A 23,213-nucleotide genomic window follows, 5' to 3' on the forward strand; every position below is an offset into this window, starting at 1 on the left:
CCATTCTGAGTCTGAACATTAAGAGAGATGCACACTTTCATCAGCTTTTCCTTTTTAAAAAATATTACCTCCATATTTTATCAAGAGAAGGTGTGTGACTTTTGACAAGGGCTCTACTATCATCCAAAGGAATATTCCTATTTAATACTTCAGAAACTCTATAAAATCTCTTTATTTTTTCCTCTAGCTTATCCCTGAAAAATCAGCAAAGTAAGTAGCATATCTGATTAAGATCCTTTTTGCCATTGACCTTTCAGCTACAACTACTTCATTCCAGCACTTTTTTTTTTTACCACACTGGTTATTCAAGTACAGTATCCACCAGAGTTAACTGGCCAGACAGGTATTTTGAGGAGACATTCTTTTTATAAAATAGTTTTCTAATCTTTTGATGTTCGGCTGGCACGATACAATTTACAATCACGAAGAAGTGAAGAAAACTTTGAGGTGGACTAGAGTCTATTCTTGTCAGGACTGCATTTAACTCATACTGAATAGTCCAAAAATACATGGAGCACTGATCTACCTCTGCACACGTATATCAGTTCCTCTAAGAAACATGCTGTGCACTTCTAATGAGGACAGTGTTATACGCTAAACCCCAAGTTTAGCAGTCAAAAAACCTGCAACTACATTTCTCCAAAACCATGTGTGGCAGAACCACAACAGTAGTATTTTTTTCAATTGCTCATAAGATTTTGACTCAGGATTATTAAATCCAAGCAGTTTTTGTAAGTACAAAAATAACTACCTTGCAATGCTTGAAACAAGTTTCAGATTTAGCCAGTGCCAAAGGTTTCTTTATGGAAACAATAGTTCACTTCAGAGAGTACACTTTCTTTTACAACCATTTGCTATTTTAATAAAAGCTCAGATTTGTGAGGTCAGTTGATAAAGTTATCACCTTTCACTCACTTAGAGCAACTCTGAAAAAAAACCAGTATACTTTAACATTAAAATGCTGCAACATACATTGTGGCAGTTAAAGAACCACATCACAAAGGGCATTCAGTAATTGGAGTGGGAAAACTCCAATTCCACACATACATTTTCAAGTCATCTCTCTTCATAGCAACTGGTTCATAAAAACTCAGTCTATGAAGACTCTTCATATCTATTAGTGCCTAGGAAGTTGGTTGATATTGCACCGCATAATTTTATTCTCTCAGTGGAAATGCTCCCCTCCCTGCCTCCTTTGTGTGTGCAAGGCAAATTATCTCATTTTGAAGCAACTCACATTTCTTTGAGTCCATTTACATATTTGCAGCCTTAACTGATTACTTAGTATTTTCAAATGCCACTATCAGTTACTATTTCAGGGTCTGCATATCATCTAGTTTTAACTGTATGGACTATGCAAAAACAACTTCTGTTAGTCTTTGCAATAATTCATTAAGCAAGCCAAAAACATTAGGTAAAAATACCAGTGGCCTTGCCTTACTTTGAAAGCAGCTTCCCATTGGCATTAATTCTGTCCTCGGACAGTGAAGCTTAATACAGCTACTGCTTTTTTTGCTTTACTGCCTGAAGAATAACTCCTGGTTCTTGGCAATAAAGACTCACAAGTGAGAAGTCAAAGACTGTTCTGCTGGCAACGTAGAATGACAGATTCACAGAACTGTAGGGGTTGGAAGGGACCCCCAGAGATCATCGAGTCCAACTCCCAAATGGCATGCCATACATTTACAGCAGTCTACCAGAATGTTCCGTTTACTTTCACTTTTCCCTTTTTGATTTCAGCATCTTCTGGATTCAGTAACTCATATTATGCAAGCATTATTTTCTTCATTCCTCTATTATTTATTTCTTGTCAAAGTAATCAATTTCTGTATCATCCCAATGGATGGTAGAGTAATTCTGGTAAAAAAAATCCACCAGGAAAATTGCAAAACTGTTTGCTTTGTCAGAAAACTAAAACAATACCCTGTATTCATTGTTTCTCCCCACAGAGGCATAGCAAAGCCCTGTGGACCCTTAGCTTATTCAATAATATGTCTTAAAATATTCTAAATGTTATATCCAGAAAAAATAATTTTAAGTACATATTTTATTGTAATTAACAGAAAATAAATATAGCTAGATTATTTAGACCTCTAGTTTAAGTAATAGAGGTCCAGTATCCAAATCCAATTTTTCAGCTAGTTTTGTAAAGGTCCTCTTTCCCTAGTGATTATACTCACTGGACACAAATAAGTGATTCAATTTAGGGTATCTTGATTTATCACTTTATATATGTTTGATGTGGTAATTTTATTTATGAGGAGCATCCCACTTTTATGTATATTTTAAGTAGGTTTCTCTGAAGGTAATGTCTCCTATTTATTTCTATAGAAAATACTACAAAGAGCACAATAATGCTATATGATAGAGCAAACTGCCAGCTGCAAAACACTATTTTTCAAGAAAGTCACCACCACCACATATGCATTTTGAACTCCAACGAGAAAGAGCCTGCAAGCCATCCTTGTAAAATTGTGCACCACATGATCTGAACCACTGTTTCACACTGGTATGATGGCAACTGTTGCCCACACAGTCCGTCACTGGACTGCAGTCCATCAGTCCTTTAGCATGAACAGATAGAAGCCAGAAGGTGCCAAATCTAGACTATATAGAGGGTGTAGAAGAGTCCAGCCAAGATTGCCAGTGTGCTCCATCGTGTTCAAACTGGAGTTGGGCCCTGGTATTATCATGTTGCAAATGAAAGGCTGTCTTCTCTGGCCTGATTCTGGAAATTCTACTCTTCAGCTTAGTCAAGCTCATGATACAGCGGTCAGAGTTGATGGTTTGTCCAGGTAGCAGTAAATCCAGAAGGATCACCCCATTCCTATGCCAAAAGAAAACGCACATCGTTTTACTCTCTGCAGGCTGAATCCTGAACTTTTTTCTTTGATGGGGAATTCACATCACCACTCCATGGACAGCTGTTTTGACTCTGGCTTGTAGTGGTGACACCACGTTCTCCAGTAACGGTTCAATCCAGGAAATTGTCACCTTCAGCCTTGTACTCATTCAATAGGTCCTGACAAACTTCATATGGTGTTCTTTCTCCTGTGTGGACATACGTGGAACTTGCCTAGTATAAACTATGATTTCCACTGCTGCCACAATCATTTCCAATGCACCGAAGCTGATATTCAGATCCACACAAAATTCCCTGGTCATAATCCACCAATTTGTGCAGATTAGCTGACAGTGACATTATTCACGTTGTGGTGTGACAGCTGTGAATGGCCCTCCAGATTGTACCCTGTCTTTCACATTGCTGAATTGCACCACTCACCACTTCACAGTGCTCAAGTACATTGTTTGGTCTCCACCAACGTTCAGCAAATGTCAATGAATGTCTTTGGGTGTCATTTTATCCTCGTGGAGGAATCCAGGGGCACACCTATGCTTCATCCACATTTCCATGTCAGACACCATTCTGTTAGACTGCCCCTCTGCTGCCATCTCTCGCATGGCAAAAAAAATGTAACCAAATATTGGTGGGAAGGTTCAACCTTTACTGGCATACCATCAGCATACAGCTCTGATGTTGTAGACCAACATAATTAAAGCAGGAGGCATTGCTTATATTTGCATACACAGTTTCAGTGGCTTCAACAAATACAATAATCCATTTACACGATTTATCAACATTAAATGATGCATCTGTGTATGCCCTAAAATGCCCTAAAATCTCAACAGTACTCCATACCGTAAGAAGGAAAATGTTATTCCTGACCTCAGGAAAAGAAAGTGAAAATGCCTTTCCAGTTCAAAAAATAATCAAGATAAAGATCATGGAGTTTTGTTATCAGCATGGCAAGTCACTCAAAAGCTATTAAGTACTGAACTTTTTATGTTTTTATGCATCATATTAAGCATTGCAACATTTTACTGTTGATGAGTACGTAACTCTGGAAGCCTTTTATCTTACAGAACAAAAGAATCCTAAACTGTCATTACTAGTATCTAGGTATAGCTTACTAGACTTTTCTTGTATTATATAACAGATCACAGTATCAAAAATTTTAGCTTATCTGTCACCAGTTAAGCTGTTGCATAGGAGAAGGAATAAAAACTATAACCATTTTAACATTATATAATTAACCTTATTGAAATTAATTTAGAAGATATGGATGATTGCAGGTTTCAACTTTATCTAAATTGAAATTTTAATCATATCAATACTGAAATTATGTTAATAAAGTCTGCGTAAATGGCACATTTTCTAACTCATAGCAATATATATTTCACTGCAGCTCAAGAAGTTGGCCAGTAAGTAGACGAAAACCCATACTGTTACTTGATCCTTCATTCTAATTTAAGCAGCCAGTGAAATTCAGTACTGTATAACAGTAGGATAAGAATATGATTCTGATAAAAAAATTCTTCAGTCTTTGTAAAATATGACAGTCACTTCAATGGGCAAGTGAATGCAGTGTAGCTCTTAATAAGATGCATTATATAATTGGAAATAACGTTGTATCCATGAGAAATGTTAGACCACCCTAAAACAAAATAATTAAATTGTTACATACTATTATGTGATTTCATAGTTTGACATGTAAGGAAAATTATTTTGCTAATGAAAGACTGCAACTGATATAGACTAATTCAATATTGATGCAAAATTTTGTCAAATGGGTGATTATTCCACTAACTTTTCAATGATCTGATCATTTGATGTAAAAGCTACTAGGAGGAAAGATGTGATAAAGTTTTATGTTTCAAACAACAACTAGTAGAAAAATAGGGAACAATTATTTTCTTTGTCCTATTTCCATAACAACATTAATGATAATATTAACATGGGAAGGACATAAATATACTGCCATAATACCTACAGTGACAAACATATAGCACAAACAAAACCTCTAAGAAGCTTTTCACTGTAGAAATATAATTTTGAGGGTGATCTTTCAGAATATTAATCCTCACCTTTAAAAATCTGCATAAAACACTTGTGGTATCAACGCTCTGTTAAGTTCAATTTCACTTAGACTCCTTTGCATTCATGATATCAGTTTATCAAATTGTAGTCTGCTTTGAAACTATGAATACTCAAATTGACAAAAAAGAAATCTCATTAAAAAAGCAATAAACCTTTCTTTTTCTTTACTTTCTCGAGAACTGTCCAACTGGTAACTGGTATCTGAAAATATTTGAGTAGTTAAAAATGAATTTGTGTTTCCCAGTGATATTCTTGTAAAGATCAGCAGCATAAGTACTTACTTGAACTTTTCAGTAAAATTCTCACCAAGAGACAATCATTATACAGCAAGGTTTCCAAGAGCAAGTTCAAATTACAGTATGGCTGGGATAAGAGCAGTTTCAGTTGACCTTGGGCTGCCATTTCTCTGGCTGATGGACTCCTTTCAAAATGCAAGATAAAAACAGCATAATGTAGTTAATTTATCTATGAAATTAATATCCTTAAAGTGCAGATGTAATGCTAACTCCCTTAAATGTCAATTCCTCCCAGATTAGTCTGAAAATGCTTTCATGATTGCTTACTTTAAGGCAGCTCAGGGAAGGAATTACATTTAATCTCAACTAGCTAAAAGCAAATTAACATTTGGTAGTCTGCCAAAGTTATAACTGATATAAAGGAACTTCACTTATCTCTTTCACGGAAACATGTACAGCCTTGTTCCACTAGGCAAAAAGGATTTTTTTGTGCTTCAGTAAATCTAAGGCTATTATTCTTTAATTTACTATCATGTTAATTGTTTATTGCTCTAAAGTATCCTAAATTAAGGATATGAATCTGTTAATTAAAAAACAGAGAGAATGCTCAAAGGTCTGCAAGATTCTGCTTTGCACTGACCAATTCATACACATCATAAAGAATACACCTGAAATATTAGATTGGCTGGTTTACTTCTTTGCCAGCACAGGGATGTGAGAAAGAATGCATTAGCATTTAAGGAATCCCTTAGATTATTGTACTTTCTATTCTATTCTTCAGACATTTTTAAAAAGAATTTTTCAAAATCGAATTGTGAGTAAATTTTTTCCAGGAAAGCCTTTGCCCCTTATTAGCTGACACACAAACGACTTTCACATTTATATAAAAGATTTGCAAGGTTTAAAAAATTTCATTCTGATTGATGTTTAGCTATCCTATTTATTCATTTTGGCTGTAAGTTTATACAACAATAGTTGCTAACTTCGAAAGTTTATCCACTGCATATGTAAGCACTTATGCACATAAATTTTACACACACCAGTGTAAAAACTACATATGTCTCAGCGCATAAACTATGCATGCATAAACATTATCTGCCAGTACACACACAGTACCTTCAATACTAGCCTTCTTTCTTAGGAGCTACGTTTTCCTATTAGAAAAGATTAATATTCATCTGGACATGTACTCTACGTATCATTTCTATGCAATTATTTGGATAAAACTAAAATGGGTTATGTGGCTATTTTATATTTCACATTTCTGTGACCATCTGAGCAGGACAAGCGTGCCATCACACAACTCAGTTTGAAAAAAGTATAGATGACCCCACAAAAACTCCACTGTTCATTCAAGGTTGTTGTATAGACAGCATATTTAATACAATTCAACAAGGCCTGGAAAAGAAAATGTCAGTTAACATACTTAAGTGGTTTAGTCTGTCACGTCTATGTTTCCATTGACAGAAATATGTCTTGTTGGTAATCTAAATGCAATATTTCAGGAAAGAAAATCTTCCATATACAGTGTAAACTCATAGATCTTGCAAGGCAACCTTGAGGCAATCTAAGAAAACCATAATTCCATAAAGGCACTTTGCAGCAGGACCTCTATATCACACTATTACACTAAAACTAGTTATAGTTTTATACAGTTAATATATGTGTATATAAATATATTGTTTATATAGTTAATAATGTAATAGTCATTTAATTAAAAGACAATTTTACGTAGATTGGCCTTTGGGATTTTAACAGTAAACCTGATCCACATGAATAGATAAGCAACATACATGGCATTAAAACTCATGTACATATTTTTTTAAATTTTCATCTGGTATATTAGATATAATCCTTGATCCTACTGGTTTTTGACAATGATATTTTTGCACATAAGCATGTATTGGATTCTAATAATATTTTCAAAATTATGTACAATATGCATTTAAATCTTGATAGAACTTGCAGCCAAAATAACTTTTTCAAATTTAAAACATATATTGTAATCAAACTCAAGATTAGTCATATGTACATATACCCTACTGCTTTTTAAGAACAACATAGTTGTTTGTAACCACAATTTAAATACAAACTATTCACCAATTTTAGTGCTCTTCCTGGAACTAAACTCAACATTTCAGAAAATCAGTTAAATTATATGGGCCAATTTAATTTCATTTATCTTCTTCCTTGAATGCAATGTTATGAAATACAGTAAGGTCAGTTATTGCCTTCAAAACATAAGAAAAGGAACAGCTTTGGTCAACTAAATTAATGATGGATAATATTTTAAATGAATTCAGAAATAAATGCCATTTTTAGAATACTTGAGTTGAAATAAAACTTGTCTGTCATTGACCAGATGGGAAGTTATCATGTTGTAATATACACCCATTCTTGGCTCTACAAGCCTTTTGCAAATTGAAATGTACAATGGTGTGACTCACTTGGAGGAAAAATAAAATATAGCAGACATTCCCTACAGTCATGAAGCTAGCACCAATAAATGCACTGAGAAGTTTTGTAACGCGCATATGGAGAGGCATATGTTCTCCCATCTTCGTAGCTCATTACTAGTGAAAATAAGACTAGCCTCAAAAAAAGTGACAAAAGGTGAAGTACATATAAATATCACATAGAAATGTTCAGTTTTGTACAGTAGAAAAAAAAAAACAGAACTCTCATTTGCAAATGATATGATTATAAATCCCAGATGAAGCAAAGAAGGAATCAAAATTACCACTAAAGGAACTGTAATATAAATTATAATCGGTAATCCTTTAGTTTGATAATCAACTATATCATCTTAGTATACAAGACAGAAAAAAGAATACCTTAAGTGATAAGATCAACATTTCATTAGGCAAACAAAGATTAACTCTACTTCACATTAAAAAAATGTCAGTCAAGTAGATCAAGCAAAATAGACTGTAACCATCGCAGTATATGAGAACTAATGCATAAAAATGATTAAGTAGTGAATTTGTAAACAAAATTATTTAAAAAAACTTGTAGTACTTTGTCCTGAAATAACAAGCCTAGAAAGAGCAAATAATTTTGTGCCATGTTAGAATCCTTGGAATTTGGATAAAAAAAATTAGGCGCCCACAGCTGGGAGGTACACAATAGCCTCTGTTTTCAATTTTGTTCTACGCAGTGAATACTTTTATTCAGAAAGTAGAAAGAAGGAATATAAAACAATCTACGAAGAATCAGCTTCCACTACCTGCAATATGTAACCATAATGGATCTTGTTGATATTCTAAACGTAATATTTCAAGAAAAAGTTTTCCATATGCAGTGTGTAAAACCAGTAACAAATCACAGCACCTCAGGACACACTGCCCAAAATTACTTAGCATACAGATTATTTCATTGCTTTTTTTTCTAAGCAGCTGAAAGGTGTGTTGTTAATAGGTGATGTTAAATATTTTACCATCACAGTTCACCAAGACTGTTCACATACATGGACTGCCTTCACATAGGCATGCTAACTGTAAATTCTCAGATAAGTACTTTCTTTTGGACTCCTCATTTTCCCATATAAACTTGACAGAGAAGACATCTTGGGGATCAGAAAGATGTATGTCTTCTCACCTTTCATCCTGAGAAAATACACAAACCCTGGATAAGTCCAGAATCCTTTTTTGCTATTTATTAATGATAAATCTGTCCTGAACAGCTCCAGTAAAATTGTAATTCCATCTCAAAAAAGAGAAATCTCAAAGAGTGAAATGGTACCTGCATTATGTTTAGATACCTTAGTGCAGCAGACGATAATGTCTTGTAATGTCATATTCCAAAATTTGCAATACAAACTAAAATTTAAATTCTGAACACTGGCTTTGGATTAGAGGGTGAAAAAAAAAGAAAGAGAGTCTTTAATTCTCAGAAATAGAGTACATATCTCTTTAAGTGATGTATCTTGAAGTGATATATCTTTAAGTGATTCATGCCAATCTCTCCCCTACATCCTCCCTTCTCCTTACTCTCTACCTATGCAAGAATTACAAAATCACTGGCTAATTTCACTGAAATTTGATTAAAAGCAGAAATTCCACAAATACATTATCTTTCAAGACCTAGAAAAACTTAAACTACTACTTTCAGCGCAGAAAAGTACACAGTTTTAATTCAGCTAATCTCTGTTAATATCAAAGTCTGTCTGGTCTTTTGGTCAGTCAGTCATACATCTTAGACTCAGTCACACCATCTATTGCATCTTGTTCACTGAGTATCAGAGGCATGAGCAAAAAAAAAACAAAACAGCAGTATCACTGACATGAAACTAAGGGAGAGGGTTATGGAAAGTAAACAGAATACGCTACATAGTATGGGGTAAATACTGTAATGGGGATGATACAAGATAAAAAGTAATAAATCCACAGCACATAGGTCTTCAGTAAGTCAACTTTCACTTGATAACATATTCCTCTATAACATAAAAATACTTTCTCAGAAAACAGAAACACAACTCACAAAAGCAGCTTTTCATGAAAATGGAAAGTGAAAATCTCTCAGGAAATAACTTTTGAAGAGGAGGAGGAGGTGAAGGGTTTTGAAGAGGATCTAAACTGGTGTGGGAGTGCTTTAAATTCAAAATAAGAAAGGGAATGACAGCACAGCTGGTGGCATATGTCTCATATGTAACTTGTCATTACTCACAGTGACACAGAAGAAGAAAGTAAGCATTTTTCTCCAATCATGCAGTAATCACCCCCAAAATATCAACTACTATCAAAAAGTATATATTTCAATGTGATATTTTATATATCAGACCTTTTTTTAACTAGCAATCACAAGTGAAATACATTCTTTATCTCTCCTTTAATTCTAATTCTTTGAGAACTGCACCTGTGCTGAACTACTATACTGCTATGTACTTTTTATGCAAGAAAACCTTAAACATAATTCAAATATCAAACACAATGAGCACATGGGCAAAAAGATTATACTGTGCACTGCTTTCAATGAGAAAATTCTTATATTCTTTATTTCAAAGACTAGAGAAATCTGTAAAGAATTTCAAAAAATGCTTATGCGTTGTTTCATCAGAATATCAACTAGACATGCATTCACATATAATTTTTTTGAAAGTATTTGATTAACATTGACTATCTGGTAGTTCTTTTACAAACAACTTTTGATACTTACTTTGGTAAGGAAGGACTGGATGATGGTATGCAAAAGAACCAACGTAATGGATGATAAAAGCCTTTACAAAAAACATGAGGAAGATTTTCTCCAGAACTGTTCACAAAAGTCCTGAAAAAAAACCACAAATATTTCTGAATTACATGGAAAACTGGAAATAGCTTTGGAAGAATAATTCCTTTTATTGCACTTTTCTCTGTTCAAAATATGTGTATCAGATTATCAATACTTTCCTCATAAATGAAAGCAAAATATCTTTTGAAATTAAATGGTTATCTTCTGTATAGCATGCAAGTTGACATAGACTTAAAAAAAAAAATCAAGATTTTCATCTCCTCCATCTTCTTCAGTGGCTGAAAAGATATAGAATAGTGGTTGAAAAATCTGCAGTTTTCAAATTTAATGACTGCTGAAAAAGTAGTTAAGCTAGTTTTATGTCACTTCTACTCCATTACTGCTCTTACATAAAGAGTGTGAGAGGACTAAGTCAGATGTGGAACAGACCCAGGGGTGCTGCTGGTTGATGCTCGGCTGAACATGAGCCAGCAGTGTGCCCAGGTGGCCAAGAAGGGCAATGGCATTCTGACTTATACCAAAAATATTGTTGCTGGCAAGAGCACAGAAGCAATTGTACCTTTGTATTCAGCCATGGTGAGGACGTATCTCAAGTACTGTGTTTAGTATTGGGCCCTTCACTATAAGAAAGACATTGAAGCCCTGGAGCCTGTCCAGAGATGGGCAACAAAGCTGGTGCGGGGTTTGGAGCACAGGTCTTATGGGGAGTGGCAGAAGGAGCTGGGGTTGTTCAGTCTGGAGAAGAGGAGGCTCAGGGGAGACCTCATTGCTCTCTATAACTATCTGAAGGGAGCTTGTAGTGAGTTGGGAATTGGCCTCTTCTCTCGTGTAACTGATGACAGGTCTAAAGGGAATGCCTTCAAGCTGCACCAGGTAAGATTCAGGCTGGACATTAGGAAATACTGCTTTTCTGAAAGAGTGGTCAGGCAGTGGAATGGGCTGCCCAGGGAGGTGATGGAGTCACCAACCCTGGAGGTGTTCAAGGGATATTTAGACATTGTGTTGAAGGACATGGTTTAGTGAGTACTGTTGGTGGACAGTTGGACTGGATGATCTTGTAGGTCTTTTCTAACCTTGGTGATTCTATAATTGTATGATTTAGGTATAAAATAATACAAGAATAAAGAGTAACAATAGTACAAATAGTATTGGTAGAACTCTGCAGCAACTGCTAGGATTAAATGATAAATGATATAATGGATGCTCCTTGGCATCTTCTTTTTTCATTCTCATTTATGCCAAATACAATTTCAGCAGAAGAGGTGTAATTCCTTGCATCATCTATCTTCCATTAGCCATAATCAATTGCCACTTATTTTGCATCTTGCTTTTCAACTTGCTTGAATGAGAATATTTCATCCCAATAACTTTCCTTTTCTAACAATTATATCTTTAGGTATGATAGCTGAGACTTTACAAATGATGTAAAAAAGGTAACTATCTTCAAAAATGGCAGTGCTACAAAACTTATTTGCTTTCCTTTCTGAAGTGATTCTGCTTCATTCCCAATTTTCATTAAGAATTCTTTCTGCTACAACAACAGTAGAAAACACTTTGAAATACCTAAAAAAGAGATAAGAAGATTTTCTCAGGATAGGAGTATCTTTATATATGACATAAAAAAAGCCACTGCCATAACACAGGAGCAATGAGAGTAGATCTAAACACTCAAAACTGGAGGTAGACCAGAAATAAATTGGAATACAACCTTCAGGATTACATCTAAAATGTAAGATCCTCATTTTCTTATAGGGCGCTATATCATAGCAGCTTTGACAGCATAAGATTTTCATAATTTTACTATTTAAAATTGCTTTTTATCTCTTCACAGTTTCATGTAAGTAATTAAGAAGTACAGTTACAATGCCTGTGAAGGCTTGCCTATGTGACTCCAGTTGAAAGAAGAGTGAAAATTGCACTATTCAGTAAGAAAAACGTGTGTACATCTGTCTGAACTCCTTCACTGGTTTCTGAACTCACACAAAATATAGGGTAATTTATTTGGATACTACTTTTTCTGATTAATTAAAGCAAGTACGACTTTTAAATGATCTCAGATAAGCAATATCAGAGCACAAAGGTTAGCATACAGTAAATTTTTGTTCTTTGTGAATTCATGAATAATAGAAGACAAAATAAATCAGAGATCATAATGGAGTACTTGGACTGAAAATAATTAAAGATAGTAATTTCAACAATCTGAGAATATTCCAGAAAAAAGTAACCTTGTGTTATCCTCCACAATATTTCTCAAAACATAGCAAAAGACACAGCTACAAGATGTTCCTACAGGAAAGAATGACAGATACTTGTTTTCCGATACTGCATGAAATGTTTTAGAAGCTTTTGGTCTAATGCAGTTTGTGAAGTACGGTTTCTTAGCTGAGACATGAGGACAAGCCTCAGGGCAGATTCTGAGGCATACAGCAAAACCTCTATGAACTTTGAAACTGATGTGGAGAAAATGTAATAGCTTTAAATGCTTTTTAACATTAAGAGTATCTTCAAATACTGTAAAAAAAATGAAGCGTCTAGTGATAATAAAACAATCCTTGGTGCCAGCAATACTCAGTGTCCACTGCTGGCTATGCAGTTCTTGCCAGGAAAGCAGCATCAGCTCTGTGCCAGACAGCTTAATTCAACTACTATTCTGGCAGAAGTATAATAATAGGTAGTAGGAAATTTGTTTTGACTACAAGATATGTTAAAGAAGCTGTCTATATAGTCTCAAAGCAGTGGATAGCACCTGTGAAAGTATTTAATACCATGCCAAGATTCCAAGTTACAGTAGTTTTGTTGTTCTGTAGAGTATGACAAGGTGATAAATGATCTTTTAAACCTCGGTGTGGGCGTAAAATAATGAAATGCCAACAAGGTGCATCACATTGTTTACAGACTTTGAAGAATTTAGTTCTTTATAAGGAAAAAACAAGACTAAGAAACAACCTCATGAACTGTAACTCACATATTAAAATTATAAATAATATTTTATATTAGTTTTTATCTTTATATTTTATATATTTTTATATATATTTATATATTTATATATTAGTTTATTATTTATTTATATCAGTTTTTATACTGAATGACAGATACTTTTACTCAGAAGATTGCAATTTTACCAATAGAACCACTACATTCTTCTTTCATAATTTGCATCACTGACCTGATTTCTAGTTGAAAAAATAAGATATAATACTTTGTAACAAAAAAACATAAAAAGCAGAATCCACCTTGCTTTATCAGATCTTCACAAACAGAAAAAATGTAGTGTCCTAAGATAAATGAATATTAAAAAAGTACAAGAAAGATAAATATGCTTCAACTTGAGTAACTCAATCTGCTGCAGAAGGAAGCTTGCTTTCTAATAGATCGTTTAATTCTAGCGGAAAAAATAGGGAAGAAGAACTGTGTTGAATTCTCCTGCAAAACAGAGAAATAGTGTTGAAAGTTTTGATCCAAAAAGACCAGATACTTTATCTGAATAATTAATAATGACTTTGTGTGCATGGTGAAGGACTAAATCCTCTTTTTTTTTTTTTTCCAGAAATTCGGATCAGTAGCAAGAAAATAGTTACACCTGGTAGGTTTTAGAACCATATTCCAGATGTCACTATTGCTCAACAGCTTCCTGAACAACACGGACAGATGTGGGTATACAGAATACACACTTAGAACATTTGCAGATGATGCTAAACTGGAGTAAAATGATAAGGTAGTTTAAGAAATAAAGTTCTGAACAGACAATTACAGGGCCAACAGAAAACTCATAGAGTTCACTGAGGTAATATGCATCTTTTTCTCCAGCAACAGAATACTAATAACTGATACTAGGCATTAACTGAGTAACTTCACTTATGAACCTGGGGTTTATGGCTTTTAGAGTATTGAGTATGATACAACAGTGTAATCTCATTAAAAATAACATAAACTGTACACAAAGCTGCCTTAGGAGGAGCACAGCAAGTAAAGTGAAGTACAAAAGTTGCTCTGAAAGTAGTGCTTCCTATTTATTTCCATGAAAGCTACAACAAATACAAAGAGCAAAATGACACTATTTGATAGAGGGAATTATCAGCTACAAAACATCATTTTTTAACATGCGCATCACCATTAGCTGATTTGCATGGATGAGCTGATTGAGACACTCTTCATTGTGTGGTGTGATGGCTCTGAATGGCTATCTGGACTGTGGCTTGTCTTTCGTGAAACGCACCACCGTCTCTCTCTGCTCACATACACTGTTTGGTCTACATCAACTTTTAGCAAGTGCTGATATATGTTAGTGGGTGCCATTTTTTCCGTATGGAGGAATTAAATGACAACCTTTGCTCCATGCACACTTCCATATCAGACTCCATTCTGTCAAACTGCCCCTTTGCTGTCATCTGTTGCATGGCAACAAAACATAACCAAATATTGCTGGGAAGGTTCAACCTCTACTGCCATAGCACCAACATATGCCTCTGATATTGTGGATGAACATAATAAAGCACAAATGAGACATTACTTTCAGAGCTGCCCTCATAATTGTCTTTTACTTGGTGCCATTTCAATTAAAGAGCTGAAAGATCCGACGTCATCATGAGATTTTTGTCAAATATTTTCCAACAGTCTTGGAAATCCAGAAAGGTCCCTTGGAAGATGGCAAACGATGTCTTCACTTTCAAGAAATGCAAGAAATTAGATTCTGGTAATTACCAGAACCTCTTCAATCTCACTTTAGTTGGGATAAAATTTTGGAGATTATTCTGGGAGTTACTGAAAAACACTTGAAAGACAATGTAGTTATTGATAACAGCAACACAGGTTCAAGAGGGGAAAGTTTTGCTTAACAAGCTTACTTTCCTTTAATGACAATCTTATCTATCTAGCTGACAAGACAAGTGAGAAAACGTGATCTCTTCAGATCAGTAGAGCTTTCAATGCCATCTCTTACTGAATCCCTCTGGACGCAGACCCTCAGACCCTCCGCTCGCCCGGTTGGCAGCAGAGGGCCTGCTGCACCCCAGGGTACAGTTGGCTGTTTGGGCTCCAGGGCACACTGCAGCCTTACGTACAACTTGCTGTCATCCAAAACACACAGTTCCCTTTCTGCGAAACTGCTCTACAGTCTGTACAGTCCCCTCATCTGTAAATATAGCCAGAGTTGATCTGCTCCAGGTGCACAATTCAGCCATTGTTCTTGTTAAAACTTCATGTGGTTGGTGATTGCCCAGCCTGTATCTTTCTGCAAGGCCTCTCTACACTGGAGGGAGACAATAGCTCCTCCCAGTTCAGATCGTGACCTTGAGATCTTCCTGGAAGTGTTCACTGGAAGGTAGGATGTGGCTTTGATAAACCTGATTTAGAAGGAGGCATCTGTGCCCGTGGCAGGGGAGCTGAAAAGAGATGGTTTTAAAGGTCTCCTTCAAGCCATACCTTTTGTGATTTTTTGATTATAATTTAGAAAGGTCACAAAAAGGGCAGAGAGAAAAATTACACACAAAAAGTGTGAGTGCTAAAATCTGATGGCCCAAGATTCATAGGTGAATTTAAGATCAAGTTTAAGCATGCTTACAATATAGAGAAGACATTCTATGCAAGGGCATAGAATATGTCCTTAGCATATGAGGGTTGGACATACGACAGGTTCTACAGTCTTTGGCCATCTTAGTGGCCCTCCTTTGGACTCCTTCCAAGAGCTCCATGTTTTTCTTGTACTTGGGGCCCCAGTCCAGAATGCAGTATTGCAAATGGGGCCTCACAAAAGCTGAGTAGAGGGGGAAAATCCCCTCCTCTCTGCTGGCCATTCCTTTTTCAATGCAGCCCATAACACATTTGGCCTTCTGGACTGCAAACATGCACTGCTGGCTCATGTCCAGCTTCTCATGCACCAGGATCTCCAAGTCCTTCCCTGCAGGGCTGCTCTCAAGGAGATCTTCCCCAGATAAGTTTGTATAAAAACCTGGGATTGCCCCAGCTCAAGTGCAGCACCCTGCACTTGGCCTTATTGAATCTCATCAGGTTCTCATGGGCCTACTTCTCCAGCCTGTCCAAATCCCTCTGGATGGCTTCCCTTTTTTCCACTGTATCGACTGCACCATTAAGCTTGGTGGCGTCAGCAAACTTGCTGAGGGTGCACTTGATGACATCGTCTGTGTCACTGATGAAGATGTTGAAGAGCACTGGTCCCAAGACTGACCCCTAAGGGCCTCCACCATGACCTGTGAACCATTAATCACAACCCTTTGGCTGTGACGAGCCAACCAGTGCTTAACCCTCCAAACAGTCCATCCTTTAAATCCACAACTCTCCAATTTACAGAGAAGGATGTGGTGAGGGACCACGTCAAAGGCTTTGCAGAAGTCCAGGAAGATGACATCCATTGCCCTTCCCCCGTCCACTGAAGCCATCACTCCATCATAGAAGGCCATCAGAATGGTCAGGCATGATCTGCCCTTGGTGAAGCTGTGCTGGTTGTCTTGGACCTCTTTTCCTAGGATGTGCCTTAACACAGCTTCTAGGAGGATATGCCCCACAATCTTCTCAGAGGTGAGGCTCACCAGGCTGTAGTTCCCCAGGTCTTCCTTTCTTCCTTTCTTAAAAATGGGAGTAACATTTCCCTTTTTTCCAGTCACCTAGAACTTCACAGACAGCCATGATTTTTCAAATATGATGGAGAGCAGTTTGGCAACTACATCAGCCATCTCTCTCAGAACCTTATGATGGATATCATCCGGCTCCATGAACCTACTTATATACATTCAACTGCATGAGGAGGTCTTGGACATCTTTCACTGTCACAGTGGGACAGAATCCACTCCCCACACCCTGATCTAGATGTTCAGGGTCCTGGCACAGATGGGGAGCCTGACCACCTATGAAGACTGAGGCAAAGTACTCAATGACTACCTTAGCTTTTTCTGTATTAGAAGCAGCCAGCTCCCCATTACCTTTTGTTAGAGGGGGAACACTCTCCTTGGCCAGTCTACCTATGCACCTGTAGAACCTCTTCTTGTTATCCTTCACATCCCTTGTCAAGTTCAGCTCCATCTGTGCACTGGCTTTACTAATGCTCACTCTACAGACATGGACAACAGCCACAAAAGTGCAAAGTACTTAATACGTAGCATAACTATAGTGCCTTATTCTCTTTATTGGCACTTTCACTGAAACTCCATGAATTCTGATGTGAGAACAGATTTTTTATCATTATTACAGATATACATTAACAAAGGAAACTAGAAAAGCTATGAGGGACAGATTACACAAATTACTTATTTTAGGCCATAAACCTAAGTACTTTCACAAAGGAAAGATGGTGGAATGATAAAACTAAGTGAAAGCAGTTACAACTAACACAATGTCTACTGCTGTCTCCATTACTTTTGCCACAAGATTAGTCTGTTCATTGGTTACATTCTCTAATGCAGTCTTTACATGTGCCTGAGTTATTTCAGATACAGCCCATTTTTGCATGTTCCACATTGCTCACATATGACAGTTAAAGAAGCTTAAATGCACCCTTCTCCACTAGTAATATTAAGAATATTTTTATTTAAAATAATAGGATAAAAGCAAGTTGAGTGGAATTTGGCTTTTTTATTTTTTAAACATGTGATCTCTCTTTGTATTGCCTCTTGCACAAGAATTCACAGCTGAATATTTAGGAACAAAACAAATGGAAGACTCAGACATAATTTCAGTGCAAGCAAGCAATGTCTGTTTTTGTTTGCATTTGCAACTTCTGAAGACTTCACTTTAAAAAGAATTTCACACTCTTTTAATATTCTTTAAATACTATTTAAAATAAATATTTAAGATTTGCTGACACTCACTGGTCATGTAATCAGATGACAATTGAAGTAAATTATGTTCCTTTAAATTCTAGCACTCACAAAGTTATTACAGAATGAAAGCAGAACACAGCTCACTGTGAAGCTGAACTAGTAATAAGACAAAATATTTCAACTGTATGAACAACTAATTCCTTCAAAATCTTTTCAAAGGCTTTAGCACCATAATAGTAAGTGCTTTTAATTTAATATGAATGTGTTTCTAACAAAACCTGTCTGAAAAGCAAGTTGTAAATTTGGGTAAATAATAATCAATAAAATTTTACTGTTTGTGTTACAGAAGAAATAAAATCTCAAAATCAGCATTATCTTCTGCGTTGTCATCATCAGAAAAATGTGCAATTTAAGGATTTGGTCCAAAGGTGACATAATCCCAGGAGACATAACAGATCTTTAGACAATGTCATAAAGATGACTTTAAGACCAAATCAGAAAATAGTCAAAGGTTATAAAATTGTTTCAACAGTGTTCACTGCATTTGTATTTCAACACAATCACTCATCTTGCCAGTATATCAATGTAAGCTTAAATTTTGTCTGAAATGGAATGTTTAATTCATACTCACTCATACAAATTTTTCAGTGGTGAAGTTAAAATAGCTAGCACAGAGAGCATATTATTGCAGTGGCTATGTATTTTATAGATCTTGAGATCTCTGTCTTCATGTGGATTCAGAAATTCCTGGACTGAGCTGCAAACTGACCACAGCATATTTTCAGTGGACATCAAAATTGCTGCAATATCTATTCTGTAGAAAGAAAAAGGGAAAATAGTATTACTTAGATGCATCAAAATAGTGGTAGATTTGAGTTAAAGAGAGTTCTCTTCTGATAACCAAAAATTCCTGAATTATAGGAGGGACTTGAAATTGCATCTTCCATCAGTGCCAGCTGTAGAAATTCAGAACTCATTGAACCGAAAATATGCAGCTCTATTACAAAAAAAGATTTTACAATAATTACCCAACAGAAGACTTGCAAAATATGGAAATGTCTTCTTAAAAGGACAGTGCTATTAGATAGGAATAACTTACTTTCTACATTACAAATAACAAAAAATATTTTAGATTTACGATAAAATAAAAAGAGCGCATACATTCTCCTTGTATTTTCAAATCTAATGGGAAGAATAAAGTAATGATAAATGAACTTAATCTTGAATTTTACAAAACACTGTCTGTGTACACACAATACATTTACTATCTGGAAAATTTCTGACTCAGCAATTGGCTGCCTCTTCATATTAACTGACAGAGTACTACAGGACTTGAACATACAAAAATCCACTGAATTAAAATATATAAATTATGTCTATCCCCTCCACTGTGTTTATTATCATCTAACTTGAATCACATCACTGTAAAACAGAAAACTAAGGTTTATGAACTTTAGTCATTAAAAAGTGTGCATTAAATATAAAATTATTACCTGATTTGTGGTGTTCGCTTATAACTAGGACAGGCTTGGGAATATCTAGAGGACAGCACATCCAAAGATTGCTCTAGCACATCTGTAAGAATCTCCTGGGCTAACTTGGGAGGTAGAATAGTCCATAGATCATGATGAAGAGCACAGCAGAAGTAATGCCACATCTGGACTGAGAATGAGCATCTTTCACCCTAGTAAAACCACACATTCAGTAATAGAAACACACCCTCCAAAATGTCAATTCAGTTTCTGTTAGCTTTATTAATTCCATTTGAAAGGAAATAGCTGGAGTGTTGCAGACATACAATGACCAAATAAAGGTCCTTGACAAGATGTGAAACATCTTTATTTCAGCTGCAAAACTAGAGTTCTCACACAGAACTACTACAGAACTACCACAACCTACTATATCCCTATTTGACCTTCTCTCAAAGCCTACAGATTGTCAAGTTCATAATATATCCAAGAGGTACTAATTTGAATCCATGTATAAAAAATTCAACTAATATCTGTTCAGAAAATAGTACTGGGATGAAGTTGAAGTAGATAAGGGCTTTGAGCTTTCACCTCCTAGGTTCCTATGGAGTTGAGAAATATTTTAAGAATTTAATGATATTTTTACATTACCAGATATAAAAAATAACATTTTAAGAGTTTGACAATGTTCTTCTCTAAACAATGTTCTTCTCTAATCTGGTTTCTTTATAAACATGCTATTTTGGCAGGATACTGGAAACTGTCATTATTCAGTAATTCACTGTCAGTATTTTAGAAACATAATCTCTATTGAGGGGTGGCAAATTCTGACAAAGTACTGATGAACCTAACTTGTGACCACTGCCTTAGTCATTAAATTTATGATTGATGTAGGTATCTGAAGCATCTCATTTAGGAAAAACAACAAAAAACAAACAAACAAACAAACAAAAACCCCACCATATCCAATTTACCTGGTTTCACTAAGATAGAAAAGAAAAATTTACTACAGGTAACTACAGAAAGGAAAAGTCTTTGCCTAATTTTCGTCACACATAGAGCTAGTGACATCTTAGAACTGTTTTCAATTCTAACTATTTCTATTCTATTCTAACTAGTCTCTCTGTTACTACAGTTAAGCATTAGGCATATGTTTCTAAATATGTGAAACAGGATAGTCTTATAATGATCAAAAGTGAGTGAGGACTGAAAGAAGCCATCATACAGAATTTCGCTTCTTGTATTTTTCCTATATTGCCTATCTTTTATATGAAAAAAGTTTAAATATTTTCACAGGTTATATTCAAAACCATTTAAGAAGGTACACGTTTAATTCGTAACTCAGCTCCTAACATAATTTAATCACTTTGCATATATGAAAAATTAATAACAAATTATCTAAATGTGGATTTCTTATATTATCATGATTACTCTCCAGATTAATTCCAGTACAACATCTCCAGAAAAAACAAAACAAAACAAAACAAAACAAAACAAAACAAAACAAAATGCTCTAAACCTATCTTACAGATATTTTACTAGCACTTCCCATAGTTTGTAAAAACTTTTCTGTTCTTATAGAATAAACCAGTCCGGTATAAAGTATCTAGTCCTAACAGAACTTAATTCATTTACATAACAACTTTAGCTTATAAAAATAATTCTAACAATTTATCCCTCCCCCCAGAAATGCATATCTAACAATCAGAAATAAAATTCTGAACTTTCTAACACAGGGCATTCATTTTGATAAGTAACTGAATGTTGGCAAGTTTCATTTTCTAACTATAAAGACAAATTATTTTCTTTGCTTTATTTAATTTAAAACGGTAAATTGAATAACACTGCTTTTCTAACATTGTACCACTACTGCAGAAGCAACAGTTAAGCTGATTTAATGGGATCGATTCCCCTTTTCTGACTGTTTTTGTATTTGTTGCAATTTCTAGGCATTTCTACTGGTAAACATCTGTTATTTTTGCAAGCTTCATGTAATACAAACAGATGTGAGCTTTTATTTAGCTTATACATCAGGAAAAAAGCAGCTGGGCTTTATTACATAAGCCACTCAAATATTATCTTTGAACAGACAATTCTTTATTCTTTGTCTATTAGAAAACATAAGTTCCTAAAGCTACAGCAGATGTCTCCTACACTAAAAGCTCCATTCCAAAACATAATCTGGAGAGCTGGTGCAGTGGCACAGTGGGTGTTCAGTGCACTCTGTCAGAGAGATACTGAACCAAGAGTTTCATTCCCTGACAGTTTAGATTACGTGCTGCACCGGAATTGTTCTCATAAAGTTCTGTTCAGATCTCACAGTACCACAAAATCTGTCAAAACTCACTGTTGCATCATAGTGATTAGGATCTCTGTATTCAAGCACTAATTAAAATTCTAATTATAACAGTTCTTTTGGCTTTGCTTTTAATTCCAGTTACCACCATTAATTTAGGTGTGTCAGGACATATGGTCAGGTTCTGAAATAGGTTACAGAATGTATTTAGAACAGACATTATTCACTTTTTAGCAACAAAGAAAAAGAATTAATGCTTTGTATTATAGGCTGCAATAAACATTTGCTACCAATCTTGTTCTCTCTTGTTAACATTGTAAAAGTAAATAAATAACTGGAGATGGAAACTGCAGCTCTGTACAATCAAACACAGACACTTTCACCCTCTTTCTTCTTTGCCTTTCTCTCTTTGGTTTCTTCTTCTTTCAGGATGAATGCAAATCAGGATAAGTCAAGTAGTTTCACTTGTCATTGCAGCATTAGTGACTACCAGGGAATGGAAAGGAAGGATATCACATATTCTTTCTAGTACCATTTCACAGAATCACAGAATCAGAGATTGGAAGGGACATCGAAAAATCATTAAGTCCAATCACCCTGCTGGAGCAGGAACATCTACATTTGAACACCTTGCATTACTGGAGAAAAATGAGTAAGTCCATGTGATCCTGAGATGTAGGCTTGTCATTTAGTTTGTTATTAAACATGTGACAAAAGAACAAGAAAATAAGCGTTCCCTAACTTACACAAAATATTTGGCTTAGTTTGTGGGAGAATGTGGAGATGTATTTTTTCCTTTCAGAAATTGCATTTAGGATTTGCAAATGATTACTTATTCTTTTGAAGTTGTATATAACACTCAAAAATGGGAGGACGGAGAGGAAGGGGTAGTGATGGTCCCAAACTAAACCAGATTCAAGAACTAGGTTACTACAGAGATGAGCAGAAGGAGGGAAGCCGAGTGTAGCTTCCCCTCAAAAACGCAAGGTTATGATGCTGTTTACAACAAGGGATCCCACTGAAAAAGGCCTGAGAGCCACTGATGCATACAAGGGCATGTGTGTGCCCTTAGAGAGCAGCACCTCATTCCTAGTACTCCTTGCCTGCCCTAGAAGACTGGCAAGGTCTTCTGGCTGTTGTCCGTGCTACTCCTGGGCTGCGAGCTCAGCAGGATCTGCGTGACTCAATAGGAAGAGCCTCACATTTCCTGCTTAGTTTAGAACTCGGAAGGAACCACCTCTCACATCCAGAAGTTTCAGTAAGATGTTGCCT

The 23,213-nt window shown here is 35.6% G+C and overlaps 1 protein-coding gene across 3 annotated transcripts in view; it reads right to left on the reverse strand.

Moving 5' to 3' along the window:
- KIAA0825 (KIAA0825 ortholog) overlaps positions 1–23,213 on the reverse strand; it is a 227,043-nt gene that overhangs the window by 121,899 nt on the left and 81,931 nt on the right. For all 3 annotated transcript variants that reach the window (XM_052700574.1, XM_052700576.1, XM_052700575.1), the window contains 4 exons: positions 19,670–19,860; positions 18,808–18,990; positions 10,330–10,440; positions 5,221–5,360 (listed from right to left, as the gene is read on the reverse strand). In XM_052700574.1, the coding sequence (XP_052556534.1) occupies positions 5,221–5,360; positions 10,330–10,440; positions 18,808–18,990; positions 19,670–19,860 (625 nt within the window). The remainder of the gene's footprint in view (positions 1–5,220; positions 5,361–10,329; positions 10,441–18,807; positions 18,991–19,669; positions 19,861–23,213) is intronic.

The sequence above is a fragment of the Tympanuchus pallidicinctus genome, unplaced genomic scaffold (genome assembly GCF_026119805.1).
Source record: "Tympanuchus pallidicinctus isolate F22 unplaced genomic scaffold, pur_lepc_1.0 scaffold4, whole genome shotgun sequence".
NCBI lineage: Eukaryota > Metazoa > Chordata > Aves > Galliformes > Phasianidae > Tympanuchus > Tympanuchus pallidicinctus.